The sequence below is a fragment of the Setaria italica genome, chromosome IV (genome assembly GCF_000263155.2).
Source record: "Setaria italica strain Yugu1 chromosome IV, Setaria_italica_v2.0, whole genome shotgun sequence".
Taxonomy (NCBI): Eukaryota; Viridiplantae; Streptophyta; class Magnoliopsida; order Poales; family Poaceae; genus Setaria; species Setaria italica.
Window position 1 is genome coordinate 31,067,992 of NC_028453.1, and position 19,155 is coordinate 31,087,146.

The 19,155-nt window shown below is 43.2% G+C and overlaps 3 protein-coding genes across 3 annotated transcripts; 2 read left to right on the forward strand and 1 right to left on the reverse strand.

Moving 5' to 3' along the window:
• The first annotated feature begins 354 nt into the window (after positions 1-354).
• Positions 355-830, forward strand: LOC106804280. Its single transcript, XM_014805049.1, has 2 exons — positions 355-651; positions 693-830. The coding sequence occupies exons 1-2, from the start codon at positions 355-357 to the stop codon at positions 828-830; spliced, it is 435 nt and encodes a 144-aa protein (XP_014660535.1).
• A 7,148-nt stretch (positions 831-7,978) lies between these two features.
• LOC111256938 (probable histidine kinase 1) lies at positions 7,979-9,388 on the reverse strand. Its single transcript, XM_022825656.1, has 3 exons — positions 8,713-9,388; positions 8,534-8,590; positions 7,979-8,170 (listed from the first exon to the last, which is right to left on the reverse strand). The coding sequence occupies exons 1-3, from the start codon at positions 8,896-8,898 to the stop codon at positions 8,108-8,110; spliced, it is 306 nt and encodes a 101-aa protein (XP_022681391.1). The 5' UTR covers positions 8,899-9,388; the 3' UTR covers positions 7,979-8,107.
• Positions 9,389-11,651: 2,263 nt separating this feature from the next.
• LOC101765956 (ubiquitin carboxyl-terminal hydrolase 19) lies at positions 11,652-18,868 on the forward strand. Its single transcript, XM_004965636.4, has 11 exons — positions 11,652-12,377; positions 13,681-13,840; positions 13,923-14,017; positions 14,109-14,194; positions 14,271-14,439; positions 14,521-14,644; positions 14,798-14,955; positions 15,593-15,677; positions 15,764-15,973; positions 16,066-16,127; positions 16,755-18,868. The coding sequence occupies exons 1-11, from the start codon at positions 12,034-12,036 to the stop codon at positions 18,310-18,312; spliced, it is 3,051 nt and encodes a 1,016-aa protein (XP_004965693.1). The 5' UTR covers positions 11,652-12,033; the 3' UTR covers positions 18,313-18,868.
• Positions 18,869-19,155: the final 287 nt, after the last annotated feature.

Genomic DNA, 19,155 nt, shown 5'->3' on the forward strand with positions numbered 1-19,155 from the left:
GCGTAGCCCATCAGGCATCCTTCAAAAGTGCATTCCCACCGACCAGGGATGAGAGCTACTTCTAGAGATACATGCTAGCATCTGCAGCCACCATGCAGCCCCGAGGTCACTGACCGATAAGGCGTTCCGACAAGGCTTCTACTGGCCCATTGTGGTGGTGGACACCCAGCAGATCGTTCGCTCCTGTGAAGGGTGCCAGTACTACGTGCGGCAGATGCACGTGCCGGCTCAAGAGCTGCAAACCATCCTGATCACATGGCCCTTCGCAGTGTGGGGCCTTGACCTGGTCGGGCCCTTCAAAAGAGCGCCCGTGGGCTACACCCACCTCCCCGTAGCGATGGACAAATTCACCAAATGGATCGAGGTGAACCCATCGCCAAAGTCACATCGGCAGCCGTGGTTAAGCTTTTCCTCGACATCGTCTACAGGTTCGGGGTCCCAAACTCCATCATCACTGACAATGGCACGCAGTTCACGGGAAGGAAATTCCTGCGCTTCTGCGACGACTACCACGTAATGGTCGACTGGGCCTCAGTGTCCCACTCACACACCAACGGGCAGGTCAAGCGAGCTAACGGCATGGTCCTGCAAGGCCTCAAGCCTTGCATCTTCGATAGGCTCAAGAAGTTCATGGGGCGGTGGGCACGCGAGGTGCCCGCAGTGCTCTGGAGCCTAAGAATGACCCCAAACAGGTCCACAGGCTTCACACGCTTCTTCATGGTATACGGCACGAGGCCGTCCTCCCCACTGACCTCAACTACGGGGCGCCCCGGGTCAAGGCGTACAATGAGGCAAGGTTGGAAGGGGCCTGCCAGGATGCGCTCGACTAGCTCGACGAAGCGCGAGACGTGGCGCTCCTCCGATCTTCCAAGTACCAACAAGCCCTCCGACGCTACCACAGTAAGAATGTACGAGGTCGTGCCTTCCAGGTCGGAGACCTGGTCCTCCGAAGGGTTTAGACGACCAGAGGCAAGCACAAGCTCATGCCACCATGGGAGGGACCCTACACTGTAGCTGAGGTCCTATGCCCAGCCGCTTATCGCCTCAAGGACAAGGATGGTGACGTCCTCACCAACTCCTGGAACATCGAGCAGCTAAGTCGCTTTTACCCTCAGATTTGTTGTTTAAGTTTGTACAAACAGTTCACACCATGCAATCAAAAGAAGCGTCATGCTCGATTAAGTTCACAATTTTCTTTTTAACACTCCTGACCGAGCACTTCACGTCAAACGAGGGCAATTGGCGCGACCTGCTCGCGAGGGCTACTTGCATGCATATGCATTCCTAGGCTGCACTTGTGAACACCGCCCACGCCCCCAACCTGTGTCACTCGACCGACCAGGGCAAAAAAAAGTCTTCCGTGGGCTAGTCCTCGGACTTCGTTGCGTAGGGAAGTGGCAAAGGCAAAGCACGTGCAAAAAATGAACCAAATTTTGAAGAAAATTCACGATCTGAAAACACCAAGTTCATTACAGAGCCACGTTCCCGATGCCAGAACAAAAAGAAAACTAAAATGTCTATTCGGCAGGGGGCTTCGGGAAGGGCTTCGCCTCGAATCACGGCTGGCGAGATCTGCCCGACTAGCTGCTGCGCGCCAAGGGCCACCATCTCCCCGAGCTGCATCAGCTCCTCGGAGGTGCAGTTCCTCGCGTAGCTGCTCCCAACGACGGCGAAGTCCACACCGTCGCAGTGCGTGGCCACTGAGGTGAAGGCCGTGTGGGTGTCCTGGTAGAGCGCCTCCGCGATCAGATCGTCCACCCGACCACGGGCAGCCCCGAGCTACTCCGTGAGTGGGCCCTCCGAGGCCACACCCACGAACAAGTGGGCCCACAGTGCCTCCGACACGCCCTGAAGCGCCTCCAGCTCCCCGACTATCGGTGTTTAGACCCGGCAACCTACTGAGGGGGTATCTGAGGTAGTGTTTTACGCGTGGGGCTCGCCGAGATCAGGAACTCGAAGGTGAACTCGAACACACGATTTAGACAGGTTCAGGCTGCTAATGTTGCGTAATACCCTACATCTTGTGTGTTGGTTGGATTGTATTGATTTATGTTATTTGGACTGACAATGTTTCAATTGGACGTAGGGATCTTCCCGAACCAGTATAATTCCCTGTCTCTTGTGTGCTAGCTATCGGAAGTGGGAAGAGCGTGGCGTACAATCATTAGTCAACAGTACGAAACACCGACATATATACTTCCTCCATCCCAAATTGTAGGCCGTTTTAGCATTTCTGGGTGCATAAGATATAATCTATGTATACATAAATAATAATATTTATGAATATAGAAAAGCTAAAACGACCAACAATTTGAACGGAGGGGAGGGAGTATATCTTTATTTTCTCCCATGGGGTGCACTCTACATCATTATGTTCATGTATACTTAGACACGGTGACAAAGTTTGAGTTGCTTCAATCAATTCAAGGAAGTATCTGATCCCTTTGTCTATTAGCATTAAGACTTTTCTTGTATACTAACCCTCTTTATACATTGAAAAATGCCCTAGGAATGTGAATAAAAAAAATTAAAGAAAATGCTCGTGAGCAGTTTGACTTTTTTAGTCTGCGTCTAAATAATGTCACAAATTCAATGTATCGAGTGAACTATACGCTCTTAATAGTGCACTACGTGCTATCTCCTCTCTCAAACGTGCACACTAATCATCGGCGTTCTCTTGACTCAGCTATGCGTTATTGAGTAGAAGTTAGACTCAGGTATGCGTCTAGCTGTGGTTCCAAATTTCTTGAGCCCGCAACCTAGCAAAAAATTGTTTATTTTCAAGATAGAGAATCCAGTAGTTTCGGCAGGAATTTTTGGGCACCCCTGATAAGGTAATTTAGTACTACCTTTATCTCGGAATGGAGCGGTTCTTGCAATCATCTTATCATGATGCTGGATTCTGATATTTTTCTCGTTTTTCTTGATTACCATCATTGACTTTCAGGGGCCATCTTTTTTAAAATAGTAGTCATTGACTTTTGATTAGTTTGAGGAGAAATGTAACAGCACCTTGTTATACTATTGAGCCCTGACCTCACTGCAGGTTTTATATGCATAAATCAAACCTATTTCTTGTTTTGTAATTAAACCTGGCTAATTGAACTAGCTTGATTTAGAGGTAGAGGGAGCTCTCAAGAACATACACCATAGAAGACAAAAGACTGAACATGCTTCTGCCGACAAGTTGACTTACATTATCCACACCACTCACCAAGTTGTCCATGTCTCTATGATACTGTGGTAATTACCACCATTGTTCTTTTACTGGCTGCAGTTTCACATGTAGTTATCTCCAACACCGAGTTTTGATCCCTGGTTTCTTTTACAATGTATCATCTTCAAAACAATCTTCTTCCAACATATTTTGTCATGGGTATACAATACAAACACGATCAAACACAAGTACGGAACATACAGCTAGCTGTCCATTGTGCATCTATGTCAGGCCGGTTTAACTGTCGTTCAAAAATGGACATTTGATCCGTACATAAATCCTAGAATATCAAGGAGAGTGGGGACTCCTTGAGTCCTTGTAAGCAACGATTCCATGCATTCCACTTGCAAAGAAGTACTGTCATCTTAAGCAACTGTGCCTAAAGTACACTGCCTCTAATTGGATGCTTATATAGGGAAAGCAATCATCTGCACAATAATGGTTTCACACAAGAGGCCAAGCAACCATAATCTAACGTGCTGCCAGCTTGATCCCTGCAGCACCACAGCCGTTGATCGTATAAAAAAAAACACCACGACATGCGGCAATGTATAGGCCAACATGCTGGGGTCAGAATTACACTGAAGTCTTATTCAGCTAGCATTACACCTATGATTATCAGCTTTTTGCCCAATGCTGAAAGTCTGCATATGGTCATTTAACTGAGTGGACACACAGCTGGGATTAGGTTACATTTGGGGTTTGTATAATGGTTGATTTGTACTCCAAGAGCCAAGCAGCTATAATCTAATGCACTCTGACAGCTAGATCTGCTGTTGTCACAAAAGAAGTGGGGTAAGCAGGCTGATGAGAGTCCCAGCGGGAACACACCAATGGTTTTATTTTATTCCACTACTACTACTTGCATGCCACTAACAATGCTTTGGACTGCCAACTTTTGGATGTGACAAAGTTGCTTTGGTGCGGGAAGGAAGAAAATTCCAACAAACTAAAACAAAGCTTAGCTTGTGAATATTGTACAGTAATTGTTGTAGAAAGAATATCCTTATTACTATGGCATACTAATACAATCTCCAAAAAAGCTTTATTTAAAGTATTTTTAGATCCATTAGGATTTGTTTTCATATGCTGGAAGAAGAATCAGTTTCCTAAGTTAACCTAAGAAAATATACAAAGAAATTAGGTATGTAAAATCCAGTTTCTTTAATACAACTAGGTATCTGAAAATTGAAAGTTGGCCTCAGTACATGTGAGAACTGAAAATGATAGATGTTGAAGGTAGCGATTTTGTGTGAAGATAAAAAAAAGGAAATTTGAATATTCTTTCTTATGACTGCAATAAAATTAAAATAGTCATTTTTAAATAGATGAAACATAAGGAATATAATTAGTTACCTAGAACTATTTGAGCACTAAAAAACTTGGAGTAAAATTAAATTGATCATTTTAGAAATATGAAAAAAAATTAGGACTATAATTAGTTAGCCTGAACTATTTGAGCATGAAAAAAAAACATATGGAGGCCATTTCACAAACTTGAAGGATCAAAGTACTCGAAGCATTGACTAGCTGAACTACCATTCGAAATTAACCTAGCCTATAGTTGCCATAAAAGATATATAACATAAAAGAGCCAAAAGAGTGAGCATGTGACCACATTTTTATTGTTTGCATCATGTGAACAACTTGGTGTGTTCACTTGCAAAAATTTCCTCCTCAAACAAAGTCAACTATCCAAAAATAATGGGGCCGCCCATAGAGATGAAAACTAGGCCAGCCCATATCAGTGGCATCAGTTTTCTTTTATTGTATGTGCGTCTGATGGCAGAAACATAAAAAAATAGCCTATCACCAAATAAAATATTATCTTTTTTGTTTTCTCCATAAAACTAGTACCATTCTCAATTGTCTGTTTCTTTTGAAGTACCACACAGAAAACAAGCAAGGCTGAGCCCCCCATGTGCAGCCGGAATAGATTATCTTGTAATGTATGGAGATAATTAAGTTATCAGGAGCACTTAATGGACGCAGTAACTAAAGCTTGGCATCTTAGAACGTGCAAGGTGGTTGCCACCATGCTTAGTTTCTTCATTGTGGCCCTTTGCCCACTGATGGGGCAGAGGAAAAATTAGGGGGCATGGTGGCTATTTTTCAAGTTATTTTAAAAAAAATCATATACAACAGCAATTCACCAAGTGGTACTGAAGCTATGGGAACCTCTTTCTTTCTGCTCCTTGCTGCAACCTTATTTCATTTTCTCTAGAATGGTCCCAGGGAATTTCAATTTTTTATCATGGGCCCTTTGTCAAAACTGGAGAAGCTCTAAGGCCTTCATGTTCTTTATTTTTTCTAAAAAATGAAATATCCGATTTTATATTCAGAGTTCAGTGCAACCCCCTCAAAGAGCTTATAATTGAGCAATATTTTGAGATCATCAAAGTGATGGACGACTTGAGAAAAAGTGTTGCTTAAATTAAATACATTAATCAAGTGGATATCGTGCAGGGCATATTTTCTTGGCAGTACTATTTGCTTTTGATGCCTAGCAAGCATGGAATTAACTAAGACTATTCCAAATTAGAAGGTCTAGCCTTTTTCTCCTTTTGAGGTGGAACTACGAAGTTATAGCTTGTGTTGCATTATTGATTTCATGATGCACGCAACTTGACAATTTGATCAGCACAGTTGCAAAAACCTTAGCCTGGCAAGGCAAGCTGAAACTCCACACAACTTGTGAGTGCGGCATTATTAAGTGTACAAAATCAACTCCATGTCCCTATTATAATGTAGTAATAATTTAATTTAAACAAAAAAATATCTTGTACTACAACTTCTAGCCTGCTCTGGAAAGATAAATGGATTTAGTAAATAATGAGTCCTCGCCGAAAGCAGAGCTGTATGGCATCCCCCAAGACTGCAGGAAAAATAATGGACTAGTCTAGCTTATCTGAACAACCTGGCTTTTAGTCTTTAAAAATCCAGTGCGATCATCTGCAACTGCAAGCAAAATGGTGCAGTGGTACCACATCTACATACGATGTTCAGTTGAATTTGCAGCGGACGCTAACTTTCCATTTCACGGAACAACCATCATTATGTACCATGTAACTGACAGAAGAAAATCCTAAACAAGAACAAAGTCAAAAGATCACAGAACCTAGCTAGCTTTATCATCGCTCAATTATTTATTAATTAAGTTCACCTTGATTAGCTTAGCTAGTTCTTCAGAATTTCGAGCTACAAAACTGACGAGTCTCAATTCAAAGCATGCCATTCAGTTGACGCCGCTAATGACACTTCTCGGGCGAGCAGCAGTTAATTACTCGTTGTTGGGGGGGGGGGGGGGGGGGTGCGGGGGACTCGGAGACACATGAACACAGGCGGGATCGCCGGATCGAACTGAAGCTTGTGCTGGTTGATGCGAGGCGAGCAGGTAGGGACAGCGAGACAGGTCCAGATCGGCGCGGCTAGCTGGCACGGCGACAGGAGAGGCCTTGTCTGCTCCAGACCCCGTGCAGCTTGCTTAATCTAATCTGGTAATCCGTGGGTTAACCAATTCGCCGGAGGAGGATTAAATTTGATTAGTAGACCGAGTAAGCACGGGGCTAGGCCGCCTCGAGGCGTGTAGCCGCTTGCCGTGCGTTGCTTGCAAGCCCTTGCTTCTCCGCGTGTGGACTGCGCGGAGGCGGAGCGAGCTGTGTGTGTGTGTTCATGTGTGCGATCGGATCCAAGCGCCACCTGGATCGCTCTCCCTCTGGCGGCTGGCATTCCTATTGTCTTGTTCGCGTATACAGCGTTCAGGTTCTTTAGGTGGTACTACGTTTCAGCGTTTCTTAATCGAGTCGGCACTGCAGAGTTTCAGGTTCTGTGAGTTCATTGCCTGCTCGGCTTGTTATCTTCAGACTTCAGGGCTTGCTCCAGAAAGAAAATGAAAAGGCGTGCGTGCTGACGCCATTTCGTCAGGGGAAAAGAAGCAAATACAAGATTTTGAAAACAGTTATTGTTTAGCATGCATTAGAGACTATGCTTTCGGTGTAATAGATGATAACAATTGGATCTAGCTTTGCAGACAGCTGGATCGCTAAATTGCTAAAGATCCCGCATGCTCAGAAAATGACAAGGATTTTACAAACAGGCACATCATTTCCTTTCTTAAGACAGGTGAGTTTCAATCTGTATAAACAAAATGTCTGAAACAAAAGATGCTTATTCAGAGATGCTGCTGCTATCCTTAGTCCAAATGTCGTAGCTTTCATGGCTCCTGAATTTTCATGCCTTCTAGTTTCGATTCCATAGCTTTTTGAACAGCTTCTCTCACATGTATTTCCACCATTTTCTCTCTCCTTTTGACCTAAAATGCAAAAAAGGTAGATGGATTGTGGTTCAGAAGTACGAAAAAAAAGTAAAGTATTTTCTCAATTCGACAGGGAACTTTTTGAATCAAAAGGGTGTCTTAAGCACTCAACGATGAAAATAAACCTCAAATCAGAAGTACCCTCCGACAGTAGTTTTGCAATAATTACTAGGTGCTAACAAGAAAATAGGGCTAAATTGGGTCCGTTAATTAATCCATCCACGGAATGACGGAATATAACATGTAAAAGCTTGCCATCATGCCAAAAAGTTAAAATTCAACAAGAATATACTATATCATGAATAAATTTAAATAAAATTCCTATTTAATGGCAGTGAAATGCTATTATATTGTTCTAAGTCTACTGTCTGTCACCCTAAGGCTACCAATGATGTTGGCATCATTTTATCAAGGAAGAGAAGCGATATGAAAATCAAAGCCATAAATCTAGTAGTGGAATATAGCACATAAAAGCAGTGGCGAAGCTAGAACAAATTAGAGGGGGGTGCGCTTGCCTTGTGGGTGCATAGAGTTGAAATGTCATGGGTGCATATATGGTGAAAAATTGACCTTAATCACTGTTTTGCATCTTTGTTGTGGGTGCATTTGCACCCCCTAATCCTAACGTAGCTTTGCCCCTGCGTAAAAGTTAAACATTGGTCAATAATGGCAACAAGTTAAGAGCCAACAAAAAGCTAAAACATCATAAATAGTTGGAAACCAAAAGAACTCCCACTTGATGATAATGAAATTTTATTATACTGTTCTAAGCACGACGTTATCTTTCCATCAGATAAAAAGACTATTAAAAATACTAGAACATCGAACTGTCATGTAATGTTGATTTATTGCCCAATGTTCAGGGTAATGTACTCTAGTTGTACAGTAATAAACTTCCAGGAAAAGAAGGGTGTACAATATGAAGTATAAAGACAATGATGTGAAGGTGAATAAAATCAGTTTTTTTTTTGAAACGAACCAGGTGAATAAAATCAGATTACCTCATCAGCAAGTGTTGGATAGTGATTAAATATGAAACGGTACCGCAAATCAGAATCCTGAAAAGAGAACAAGAGAAGAATCTATGATTTATCTATACCCTGCTATATGGGCCTTCTCTGAAAAAAGCATCCCCATTAACAGGGCAAGTTGTAATATGTGTTGATATAGATAAATGTACCTGATGAGCAATAACAATAAGAGCACTTTGAAGAATCAAGTGCAAGAAAAAATCAGCACGCTTTAACAGTCCAGAGAGTTCATCCATTTGTGTGCGTGATAGTGGATTCCTTGTTCCTCCCTCTGGTTTTTCAACCAATGAGCTCTCCCTTTGAAGGCATGCCTGGAGTTTTTCTTCTAATTGCATCACCCTCTCTTTCCAAAACGAAATAATGTCACACTCTGCATATAATTTATGCTCTTGAAAAGTGTTTCCTCTAACTGCATTGCCCTCTCTTTCCAATACGAAATACTGTCGTGCTCTGCATCTGTTTTAAGCTCTTGATCATGAGATTGGGTGATCTTCCCTCCATCTAGTACCGGTAATCGCCCCTTCACAGTGTCACAACTCTCATCATGGATTCGTCGCCGCTCCAAGATTTGTTGCCTCTTCTGTACAATTCTTTGTTCAATCTCTTTCCTCTGTTGGCAGAGAAGATCAAGCTCTTCCTCAAGAACCTGAATAGAACTGCCCCTCTTGTATTCCCAGTGCTTCACAAGGCATTGCAGATGAGACTGGCCTTTCTCGGAATCTGTCAGTTCTATAAGCCGTTGGAAATCGACAGAAACAGGCTTGTCATCAAATTTAACATCCTTATTAAGAGGATCCCGATCCTCACCGAAATTTTCCATTTTGACCTGCTTCCGGTGTTTATTCCCTATGTTTTCAGGCCACATAGAGGGTAGAAACAGTTACACGAGATATCAACAGAATCAAAAAGCAATGCTGAATTACTGATGGAAAATGACTCGCTACCACAGATACGCATACCTCCCAAACTAACGAAGTCAGCTACACTCACTGACATCTAAACACTCAACACTGTGATAGCAAAAATGTACTACATGAAACTCTAGCTTTCAACAGCACGAGCACCACCCGTCCGACAACATGCCAGACCAGCAATACCGATGGAGGGACCTCACGATGCGCAAGCAAGAGATCGCCTACCTGAGAGAAGAAGACGCGGCTCGGAGAGGCGCTCCTCTCGCCGCAAGCGGATCAGAGAGGAGGAATCAGGTGCAGTCAGGTCTCAGGTCAATGACTCGGAGCAGAGCGAGCCTCTGGGCCGGCCGCAGCGGCCATGTGACGGGAGTGGGAGATCTCCGGGAGGAGTGTAAAAATGCAAGGAAAAGAATGCGCAACTGGCGACGCGCCTCCGCGCGACTCGTGGGTTAATTTCTTTTCCCGCTCTGGTTTCTCGCCGCCGATCTGGTCGCCGTCGTCCTCGACGCCTCGTCCCCGGTGGTGGTGGGCAGTGGGAACTGGGAAGCGACAAGGTGAGGCAGAGTTTTTAAATGGCGGTTGCGCGGATGGCGGGCTGTGAGCTCCGCTCGGGAATCTCTTCTTCCTTTTTTCCCCCCCTCATGCTGTTATTGGGCTTGGGCCTCCTCAAATAGCCTCCGGCCTTGTCACGCCATTGCATTTCAGCCCAGGACTCATTGGCTTTCAGCTTCGCGTCGTCAGATTTGAGCTGAAAAGAAAAAAAATAATCTCCAATAATCCCCTTTCCATTAATTTTCTGAGGCAATTCAAATGCTGGAAAATTAAAGGTACAATAAACAATGTGATGTGAAAGGAGGAATGAATAATAGCATGGGCCTGTCCGTCGACAGCAAAATAATTCAGGCGGCAGCAGTGCTGAAAACTTCGAAATAAAAGTCAAAATGTGATGTGGGGTAGGAGTTAATGACATGGGCCTCTCTCCGGAGCGGAATTGACACTGGCCACTGAATTCGTGTGCCAAGGTTTGCAGGAGCGTTGGCAGTCAGTTGTCAGTCAACGATCGGGTCACACGCCGTTCGAAACAGATGTGTCGTCAGTGCTGTCAAATTAGATCAGCGTGTTTAGCTTTGCTACTACTGTCAGATTAGGGCGTTGGCAGGCGAGGCGTTAACTGTTATTCGTAGCGAGTTAATGGTGTGGTCTATCTCTCCAGCCACCTTTTGCATATGCGCGGTTAAGGACGAGTTGATTTTATCTCCTGACAACGTTTTCAGGTAGACTCCTCGTTAAATTGTTTCGCAGCAGTTTGTCATGCAGGTGAGTAGCAGGTAGCACCTGCCATGACAGCGAAATCACACATAAAACGTGCACCTACAAAATTTCCGTCCTAGTACAGGACTACAAGGTAATAACTAATAACCCAAGGTCACCATATACATACTCGATCCTTATACACATCATCCAAAAAGATTTTAAGATTAGAATGGGGAAGATAGTATTGGTTTTGTGGCGAGTTTTAATTGGATGGGCATTGGTTGTCATGGTTTACTACCGCAAGTACGCATCCACTACTTAAGGTTGCAAATTTGATGTCAACATCCTTCTTAAGTACGAATGGGTACTTCTCCCGCCTAGCACAATTTATTTTTAATAAAAAAATTTGTGTCCTTGAGGACAACAAACCTGTGTTCCCTTTTCTTTCCATCACATATAAACCTTTACTAGATCAACCAAAAATACATAAACAAAATCATATAGCGGGTGCAAAAAGTTAGTAGTGAGTGAGATGTTCAGGCAGGCACGCGGGGGTGAATAGTAATAAAATTGACGGCACACGAACTTGTGTTTCAATACTTTTATGATGATGCGTATGCAAAAGCAGAAGAACAAACCGTACATGTGTGTTGTTATCCGAAGGCAGCAAGTTAGCAACATGCTAAAAACCCTCTTTTAATTCCTTAATTTTCTCGAGTTATTCTATCCATTCTAATGTTTAGGACAAACTACTCATCAGAAAAAAAATACTATTTATAGAAAATATTACTTCGTGAAAAGGAAAGGAAATATTCTCTCGTCATATCTCCAGAGGTGCCTGGAAGGCTCAACTCTCTTTCAGAGAAAGGCAATAGAAACAGGAAGGGGGATGTTGTGCATAGAACCTTGCCTTTTCCCTTGTTTGCATGGACGCGTAGGCCGAGGAGACTCTTGTAGAACGAACGAGCAAGACGCCTCGCTCCCCCCACCATTTCCGCGACCGCGGCGTTGACTCGTTCCACCCCCTCCACTGCCACCCCGGCCCCACAGCTCCCCCGGCCCACCCGTCAGCGGCGGCAGCGCGGGGGAAGAGCCCAACAGGAGAAAAAGCGGCCGTGTCCCTTCCGGCTCCGGCTGGGGAGTGCGGCGCGGGGGCGTGGCGTGGCCGTGCGGCGCGACCACCTCGATTCGGACTCGTCCTCGCGCCTCTCCGTGTCCGGGCGCCTCACGCCGGGTGGCATTCGGATGGTCGGTGCCGGACGCCGGGCGCGGAACCCTAACCCTAGGGCCCGGCTATATTAGATGCTGGGCGGAGGTGGAGGCGGAGGCGGCGGCGCGGGCCTGGGACTCGACCTCTCGGCGGTGATTCAGGCGGCGTTCGTCGGGCTCGTGCTCTTCTCCGCGGCCGTCGTCGCCGTGCGCCGTGCCGCCTCGCGCTACTTCGTCGTCGACGCCGCGGGGTTCGCCGCCTCCTACGACGATCACCACCACCACCACCACAGCTTGCCCGACTACCCGATGTCGCCCAAGGGGAGGCGGCAGGAGGAGGGGCCCGCCGCCGGGGAGGTCTCCGGGTCCGGGCCCTGCGCCGCGTGCGGCGTCGTCACCTCCAAGAAGTGCTCCCGGTGCAAGCGCGTGCGGTACTGGTGCGTCTCCTCCTCTTTCCTCCCCTGCCCCTTCCTGGTATTGCCTAGTAATGGGTATGGCGCTGCGTGTGATCTTGCATTCTTGCCGAGTTCCCAGCGGAATTTGTCGCTTCTGCCATGTGATTTGGTTGATCGTGTGGGGGATTGTACCGGGATCTTGCAAGGTTGTAGAATCTGATTTCACAATCGTGGCTTATTTTCTTGGGAAATTGATGTTTCGGGTGGGTGATTTCGTTGTCCGTGCATCAGAGTACATGCAATCGCTAAGTATCTCTGATCTTGCGAGGTTCTTGAGTGGGGTTTCTGCAGTGTGCTGTTTTGGTCAGGGTGCTTGCGTGGGAGATGCAGACAACACATGATCTTGCATGCTTGTTTGTGTGATTTCTGGTTCTTGTTTGTTGTCATTATTGAGGTTTCCCGTGTTGGAAAGGAGATTTAGCCTCTGATTGATTGTGTGGTGGATGAGTGGCTATGCGAGGAAGCACGGAGCCAGCCTTGATCGTATTGTCCTGGAGAGTGTGATAATCCGTTTACATAGCTGGAGATTGTATATTTGTTCCAGTGTGGAAGTCATAGGTGATTTTTTGAGGTGATCATGCTTGAAATTGGTAACCCCCCTGTTCAATGCATCATAGCGTAGTGTAATTTTCTCTCCGATGAGACCTATTTGGTGAAAAATAAAGCAACAAAGAGTGGAAAAGGTGATGAACTGGTGACGAAATGGAATTCCCCTGTTCTTAACATTTTGTTTGGATTGTTGCATTCTGTCGAGTGGAAGCAAATTCTTTTCAAGACTTTATTCTTGCTTCATGAGTTTAAAACTTTTGCAAGTGATTTTTCTATTATGACTAATGAGAGCATGTAGCCAATGCTGCTCCTATATCCTATTTAAATGCTGATAAATGATAATGTCCACACAACACTACAAAGTTCATTTCTAAGAGGTACTTTGGTTATTGAATTTGAAACCAAAATGGATCTCAATTGGGTGTAATGGGGATGATTTTATCCTGTTTGGCAATATTGCTCTGTAGGCTATATGGAACTTGCTGACCTACTATGTTCTGTGATGAATCTGTGCCCTCCAGTGCAATGTCGGTAGTGTTTCTTTTTCAAGAGTGTGCATGTTATTTTTAGTATCATTGTAAAAGTTGTTCTAATGCTTGGAGTCTATTTATTATCTTCCATGTCTATGCTTCCAATGAATAATAGTCACAGAACCCTGTTATACTGTTAGTAGTCAGTTGTCACAGTGCTGTTGTTTTGCTCTTGTTTTTATTTAAATGTTTATGCTCTTGTTTAGTTCTCAAGAATGTCAGACAAAGCATTGGGAAGCTGGTCATAAATCCAAGTGCAAACCGATGAATGCTGACAAGTTATCCCGTGGAGTTGAGGCCAACAGCAAGAAATCATCAGGTTTCGGTCGCATCTCATTGGTGCCCACCAGTAAAAAAATAAAGAAGGTAAGTGTATATACTCTTTAACCTAGAAATATGTATGCATCATGTATCAGCAACATTTTTCATGTGCATGCACCATTCACAGGGTCAGCTACTCTTTTCTTATGACGAATTTTTAAAGCTGTACAATTGGAAGGACTTCGATTACATACCTTGTGGGCTTATGAATTGTGGCAACAGGTATGGTTGAGTAATACTTTCTTCTGTTACCAATGTTAGCTTTACACACGCTTCTTAAATGTACCTCATTGATCCTTTTTCGTCTGTGCAGTTGCTTTGCTAACGTGGTTTTACAATGTCTCTCATGCACGAGACCACTTGTGGCCTATCTTTTAGGAAAAGACCATAGCAGGGAATGTATGTGATTGTCTATAATGAGTATACATTGACATCTAGTTCTTTGCTTCAAATTGTTCAAATCTCTATGTTTCAGGTTCTACGAAACATGAAGATTGGTGTTTCTTGTGTGAGCTCCAATTTCATATTCAAAGAGCTAGTGAAAGTATACACCCATTTTCTCCTATGAACATTCTTTCTCATCTGCCAAATATTGGTGGCAATCTGGGCTATGGCAGGCAAGAGGATGCTCATGAATTCATGAGGTGATTTACTTTCTTTGCTTGGTTTACATGGATGGCTCTCTGTTGTATCATCTTCAATTCAGTATTCTGTGTTACTTGCAGGTTTGCAATTGATAAGATGCAATCTGCTTGTCTTGATGAATATGGAGGTGAGAAGGCTGTAGATCTTAGCACCCAAGAGACAACCATAATTCAGCACATATTTGGTGGGCGTCTGCAGTCACAGGTTTCTTGTGTTTCCACTTTAATTATAGGACAATGGGTTAAAATCAATGAATTTAGTCTTCTTTCCGCTGTGCTCTTCTCTGAACTAAGTCAGCTGTTTATGCATCCATTACAATTTATCAAATATAATGCCTGACCTGAAGGATGTGTGCAGGTTCAATGTACCGCATGCGGAATGGTCTCAAACCGTTATGACAATATGATGGACTTGACAGTTGAAATTCAAGGTGATGCTGAATCCTTGGAAAAGTGCTTGGATCAGTTTACTGCTGTCGAGTGGCTTGATGGAGATAATAAGTATAAATGTGATGGGTAAGTGTGGTTTTGTGCAAGTGCTTATTTCAAAGTACCTTTAGTTCTGGACACATACACTTCTTGCAGGTTTTGTTACTGCGCGTCTATTTGTAGACCAATTTAGTTTAATTGAATACTATTTATTTCTAATGATCAGTACATAGCACATAATCCTGTCTCTTATGCACGTTTAAAATTCTTGTTAATGCATGGACATGAATGCTAAAAGTCCAAAACAGTACTGTGTACTTGTGTAGACATGAGTACTTGAACTGCATCATATTCTGGTGAGCTGGTTAATCTATGTGTGTTGGTTAGTTTAATGCAGAAGTACTAGAAATATTTGTATTTAAGCCAATTGCATGTAGCAATTGCTAGTTTAGGTACTCGTATGAGATGTCTTCTGACATCATATTGTACCCGGTGATGCATCTTTCATAATTTCTGTAACAATCGACTCCCTCCTTCTCAAAAAACAAGTCATTTTAGTTTTGTCCTAAGTCAAACTTTTTTAAGTTTGACCAAGTTTATACAAAAAAGTACTTTATTCTTGCTCAACTCAAAGCATATAGCATACGCATTTCCCGGTGGTCTTATTAAAGTTTGAGTTTGTAGAATACCTTCAAATCAAAGCATTCAACATTCTTCTATGCAGATGCAATGACTATGTGAAAGCACGGAAGCATCTTTCAGTTCATCAAGCTCCAAATATACTCACTATCACTCTCAAAAGATTTCAGGTCAGTTTTTTTCAAAGTATACTAATAACATTGCCTGATTGTATTATAACAACTTTGCATAACAAGATTTCATGTGGCTGCAACAGAGTGGTAGATTTGGGAAACTGAACAAGAGAGTTACATTCCCTATGGAGTTAGATCTAACACCATACATGAGTAGTACTGATGGAAGTGACCTTTATGATCTCTATGCTGTCGTTGTTCATCTGGATATGCTGAATGCGTCATTTTTTGGCCATTACATATGTTACATCAAAGGTTCTCGAGGAAATTGGTATAAAATCGATGATTGCAAGGTACACTTTCACTTTAATATTGTTACCACAAAAATAAATCTGTCATAATTGCAAATTTTTCAGTTTGCTTGCTTGCTTTTTTGCATATGCAGGTTATGACTGTTGATGAGGAGGAAGTACATGCTCAAGGTGCTTATATGCTTCTATATAGCAGGTAATTGCTGTTAAAATGATTTTGATGCCTGCCTATGGTCATCAGTCTCATTTTCGTACAGGGTCGGGTGCAATCCTTAAAAGAAAATGTCACATGTGTACCTTTTGGAAATCCTTTACTACTTCCATGTTGCTGCTCAATGACACCTTGAGTAGATCATTTGTACTTCTTACTATTTTACATTTCTACTGGTGTTTCCTGCATTCTGTGCTCTGTTTGCATCGACTCATCGTCAATCAAATATAATTGCACTAATGAAAGAAAAATTCATATTGCTTGTTTCGGAAAATGAAAGATAGACACCATACCGTGGACTGGAAATATATCGTCAAACCAACCTAAACCAGTATCAGTATGAACTATGAACTGCTGTTATATACAATGTGCTGCTTTCTGTATTATCATTGGCTCATATGGTTTCACCTAGCAGCTAAATACCGAATAAAATCATAATTATCTAATATTACTTTACCCTTTTTGAACATTATTGTCCCCTTTCTAATTTTTTAGATGTTCTCTCCATTAAATCCACTTTCTTATATATCTAATTAGTACTTGTCAGAATGAGCTTTGTGCTGTTCTGGACTTAAGAATTGATAAGCTTTCCTTTTCCATTTGACTCTACAGGAGAACTGCTCGTCCCAGGCCACTTGCTACAGTTGAGGAACCTGTGAAACAGCAACAACAGTGCAAAGTGCTCCCTTTAAATGGACAAAACCATATGATACCAGAGGATGCAACATTAAACTGTGAATCACCTTTGGAGTCTTCAGTAGATCTGTTACAACAGGATTCTGAATCCAATAATAAATCTTTGCATAAAATGGATATCAAGGACCAGGAATCAGACTTGGATCTACATACAAGCATTGAGGCTGAGAAATTCGTTAGCACTGAAGTAGATTTGCTAGGTTCACCAGTATCAGATGTTCTTGAAGATACTAGAGTTCCATGTTCTCCATTGGAAGCCTCTACTTCCTTGAGATCTGTGCCACTTAGCCCTCCGGTTGAAGGTGGTCCTACTACCATGAGCTCTGTGGAATTTGGCAATTCCATGAGTGAAGCGTCTTCAGTTCATTCCTTTGCAGAGCAACGTGAGGAGCCCACCTCATGTATTGATTCAGTTGATTATATGGATGTTGATACTGAAGCTGGCACAGAAGTTGAGAGATGTGATGAACAACAACCTGCCTTAGATGGTTCAATCAGAAGGATGGACAATAAAACATCAGTCCCAATCTTATCAAATGGGATGGCAGTAAAACCAAAATCAACATTTGCTCTTGGTTTCCTTGATAAGCCCTCAAGAAAGAGGTCTTCCTTTGCCGAAGAGGATCACGTTGATGGCAATAGTGCTGGTTCCTCTCGAAAGTTAAATGGCCATTGCAATGAATATCTCAGCGGCTCAGACCAAGGAGTTCTTCCCGATTCCTATGGCAACAGCCCGTCATCAAGAAGTGAAAAGTGCAATGGAGATATTTTGGAAAAATCCAGTAATGGCAATTACTGCACGGTCAATAGTGATACACGATCTAGCAATAGCTCTTTGCATGCAGACAGGCGAGATGTGCCTTTAGTTTCTCATGGTTTTGAGCCAAGATCTTACAGTGAACCATCAAGCATCAACAAAAACTGCAGTAGTACAAGCAGTGGGAAACCATCAAAAGCTTCCCAAGGGGATCTGTCATTCTTACCCAGGGGCTTCCTCGCAAGGCCGCCTTCTAGAGGAAATTCAGTCAAAGTAGATGATCGTTTGCCGTTTGGTAATGGTACATCATCATCCTTTGAGAATGGCAACAGCAAGCCAAGTAATAACATCAGGGAATCTGTCATCCTAGGCACAAGCTCTGACATTCCTATGGAGCAAAAATCTAATGGTGCTGTAGTGCCTGACCATGTAGAAGAAAGGTGTTCAGATTGCACAATAAATGGCTCTTTGTTCCAAGTAAGAGCAGCTACTGACCACCTTGATGAAAATAGCCATTCAATTTTTGCCACCAATAATACCAGTTGTCGGCAAGAAAATGGCAGTGATGGAACCCCCGGTGTGAATGGCATGGGTTGCCAAAGGGATGACACACCTTCCATGTTGGTCTCCAAGAAAAGCACGGGATCTGAGCATGATGGATTGCGACGACGAGTAACCTCAAAATTTTTTGAGCAGAATGGTATTGATGCCCAATAGAAGTGTGGCTGCATTTCATAGCGGGTGAGAATGGTCATTCGAGCATACTAGTAAACTTGTGTGCTCATGTGGGGCGAAGGTACATAAACTGAACTACTGTGAGCTAGGAAGTAAATGCTGGTCGATTGATTGTTAGAAACTGCGATTGGAGCAAGCATTGTTTGCCTGAATAGTAATTTTGCCTCATTCACCACGTGGCTCCCACTTGTCAGATGATTGGAGAGGAGTATCTCTGGGCTTCCACACAATTTGCAGAAGCGCAGATGCTCCCCTGATGCCATGCTATTTTGTTGGAATTAGCATTAGGTACATAGCTGAGCGTAGGCTTACTTGGTCCATAGCTAAATAAACTGGAACTGCTGACTCCCGTGTCATGAAAGCTGAATCAATTGTAGAGTGATAAGAGGAAATTCTCATGGCTTTCACCTTCTTTTTGCATCCCCTTTTAGAAACACCATTTTGATCTTTACTGCACGATGATGGATGGAACTCGGAACGAAATTCTTGTGGTCACTTCAAAATACGTGAAATTTTCAACGCCTCAATGATTTCCACATATTGTTCTGGGTGTATATTGGCTTCTTTTTGTTCTTGTGCAGCATGTATTTGTTGGATTGCTGGATGCCTGCGGCTGGTTGCTGTCGTGTTAGCATATATCGCCTGTAGAATGATAGTCTCTCACCGTTCCTTTTAACGTTAATTTGGCGATCTTAAAAGGTCATGTTAACGTTTAGTACAAAACATGTATATTGATTTAATATGTTTTTTTAATAACTGATTTAATATGTTGTCGATTCTGTAGCAATCGAATAATCTGATCATATATTTCAAAAGAAATTATTA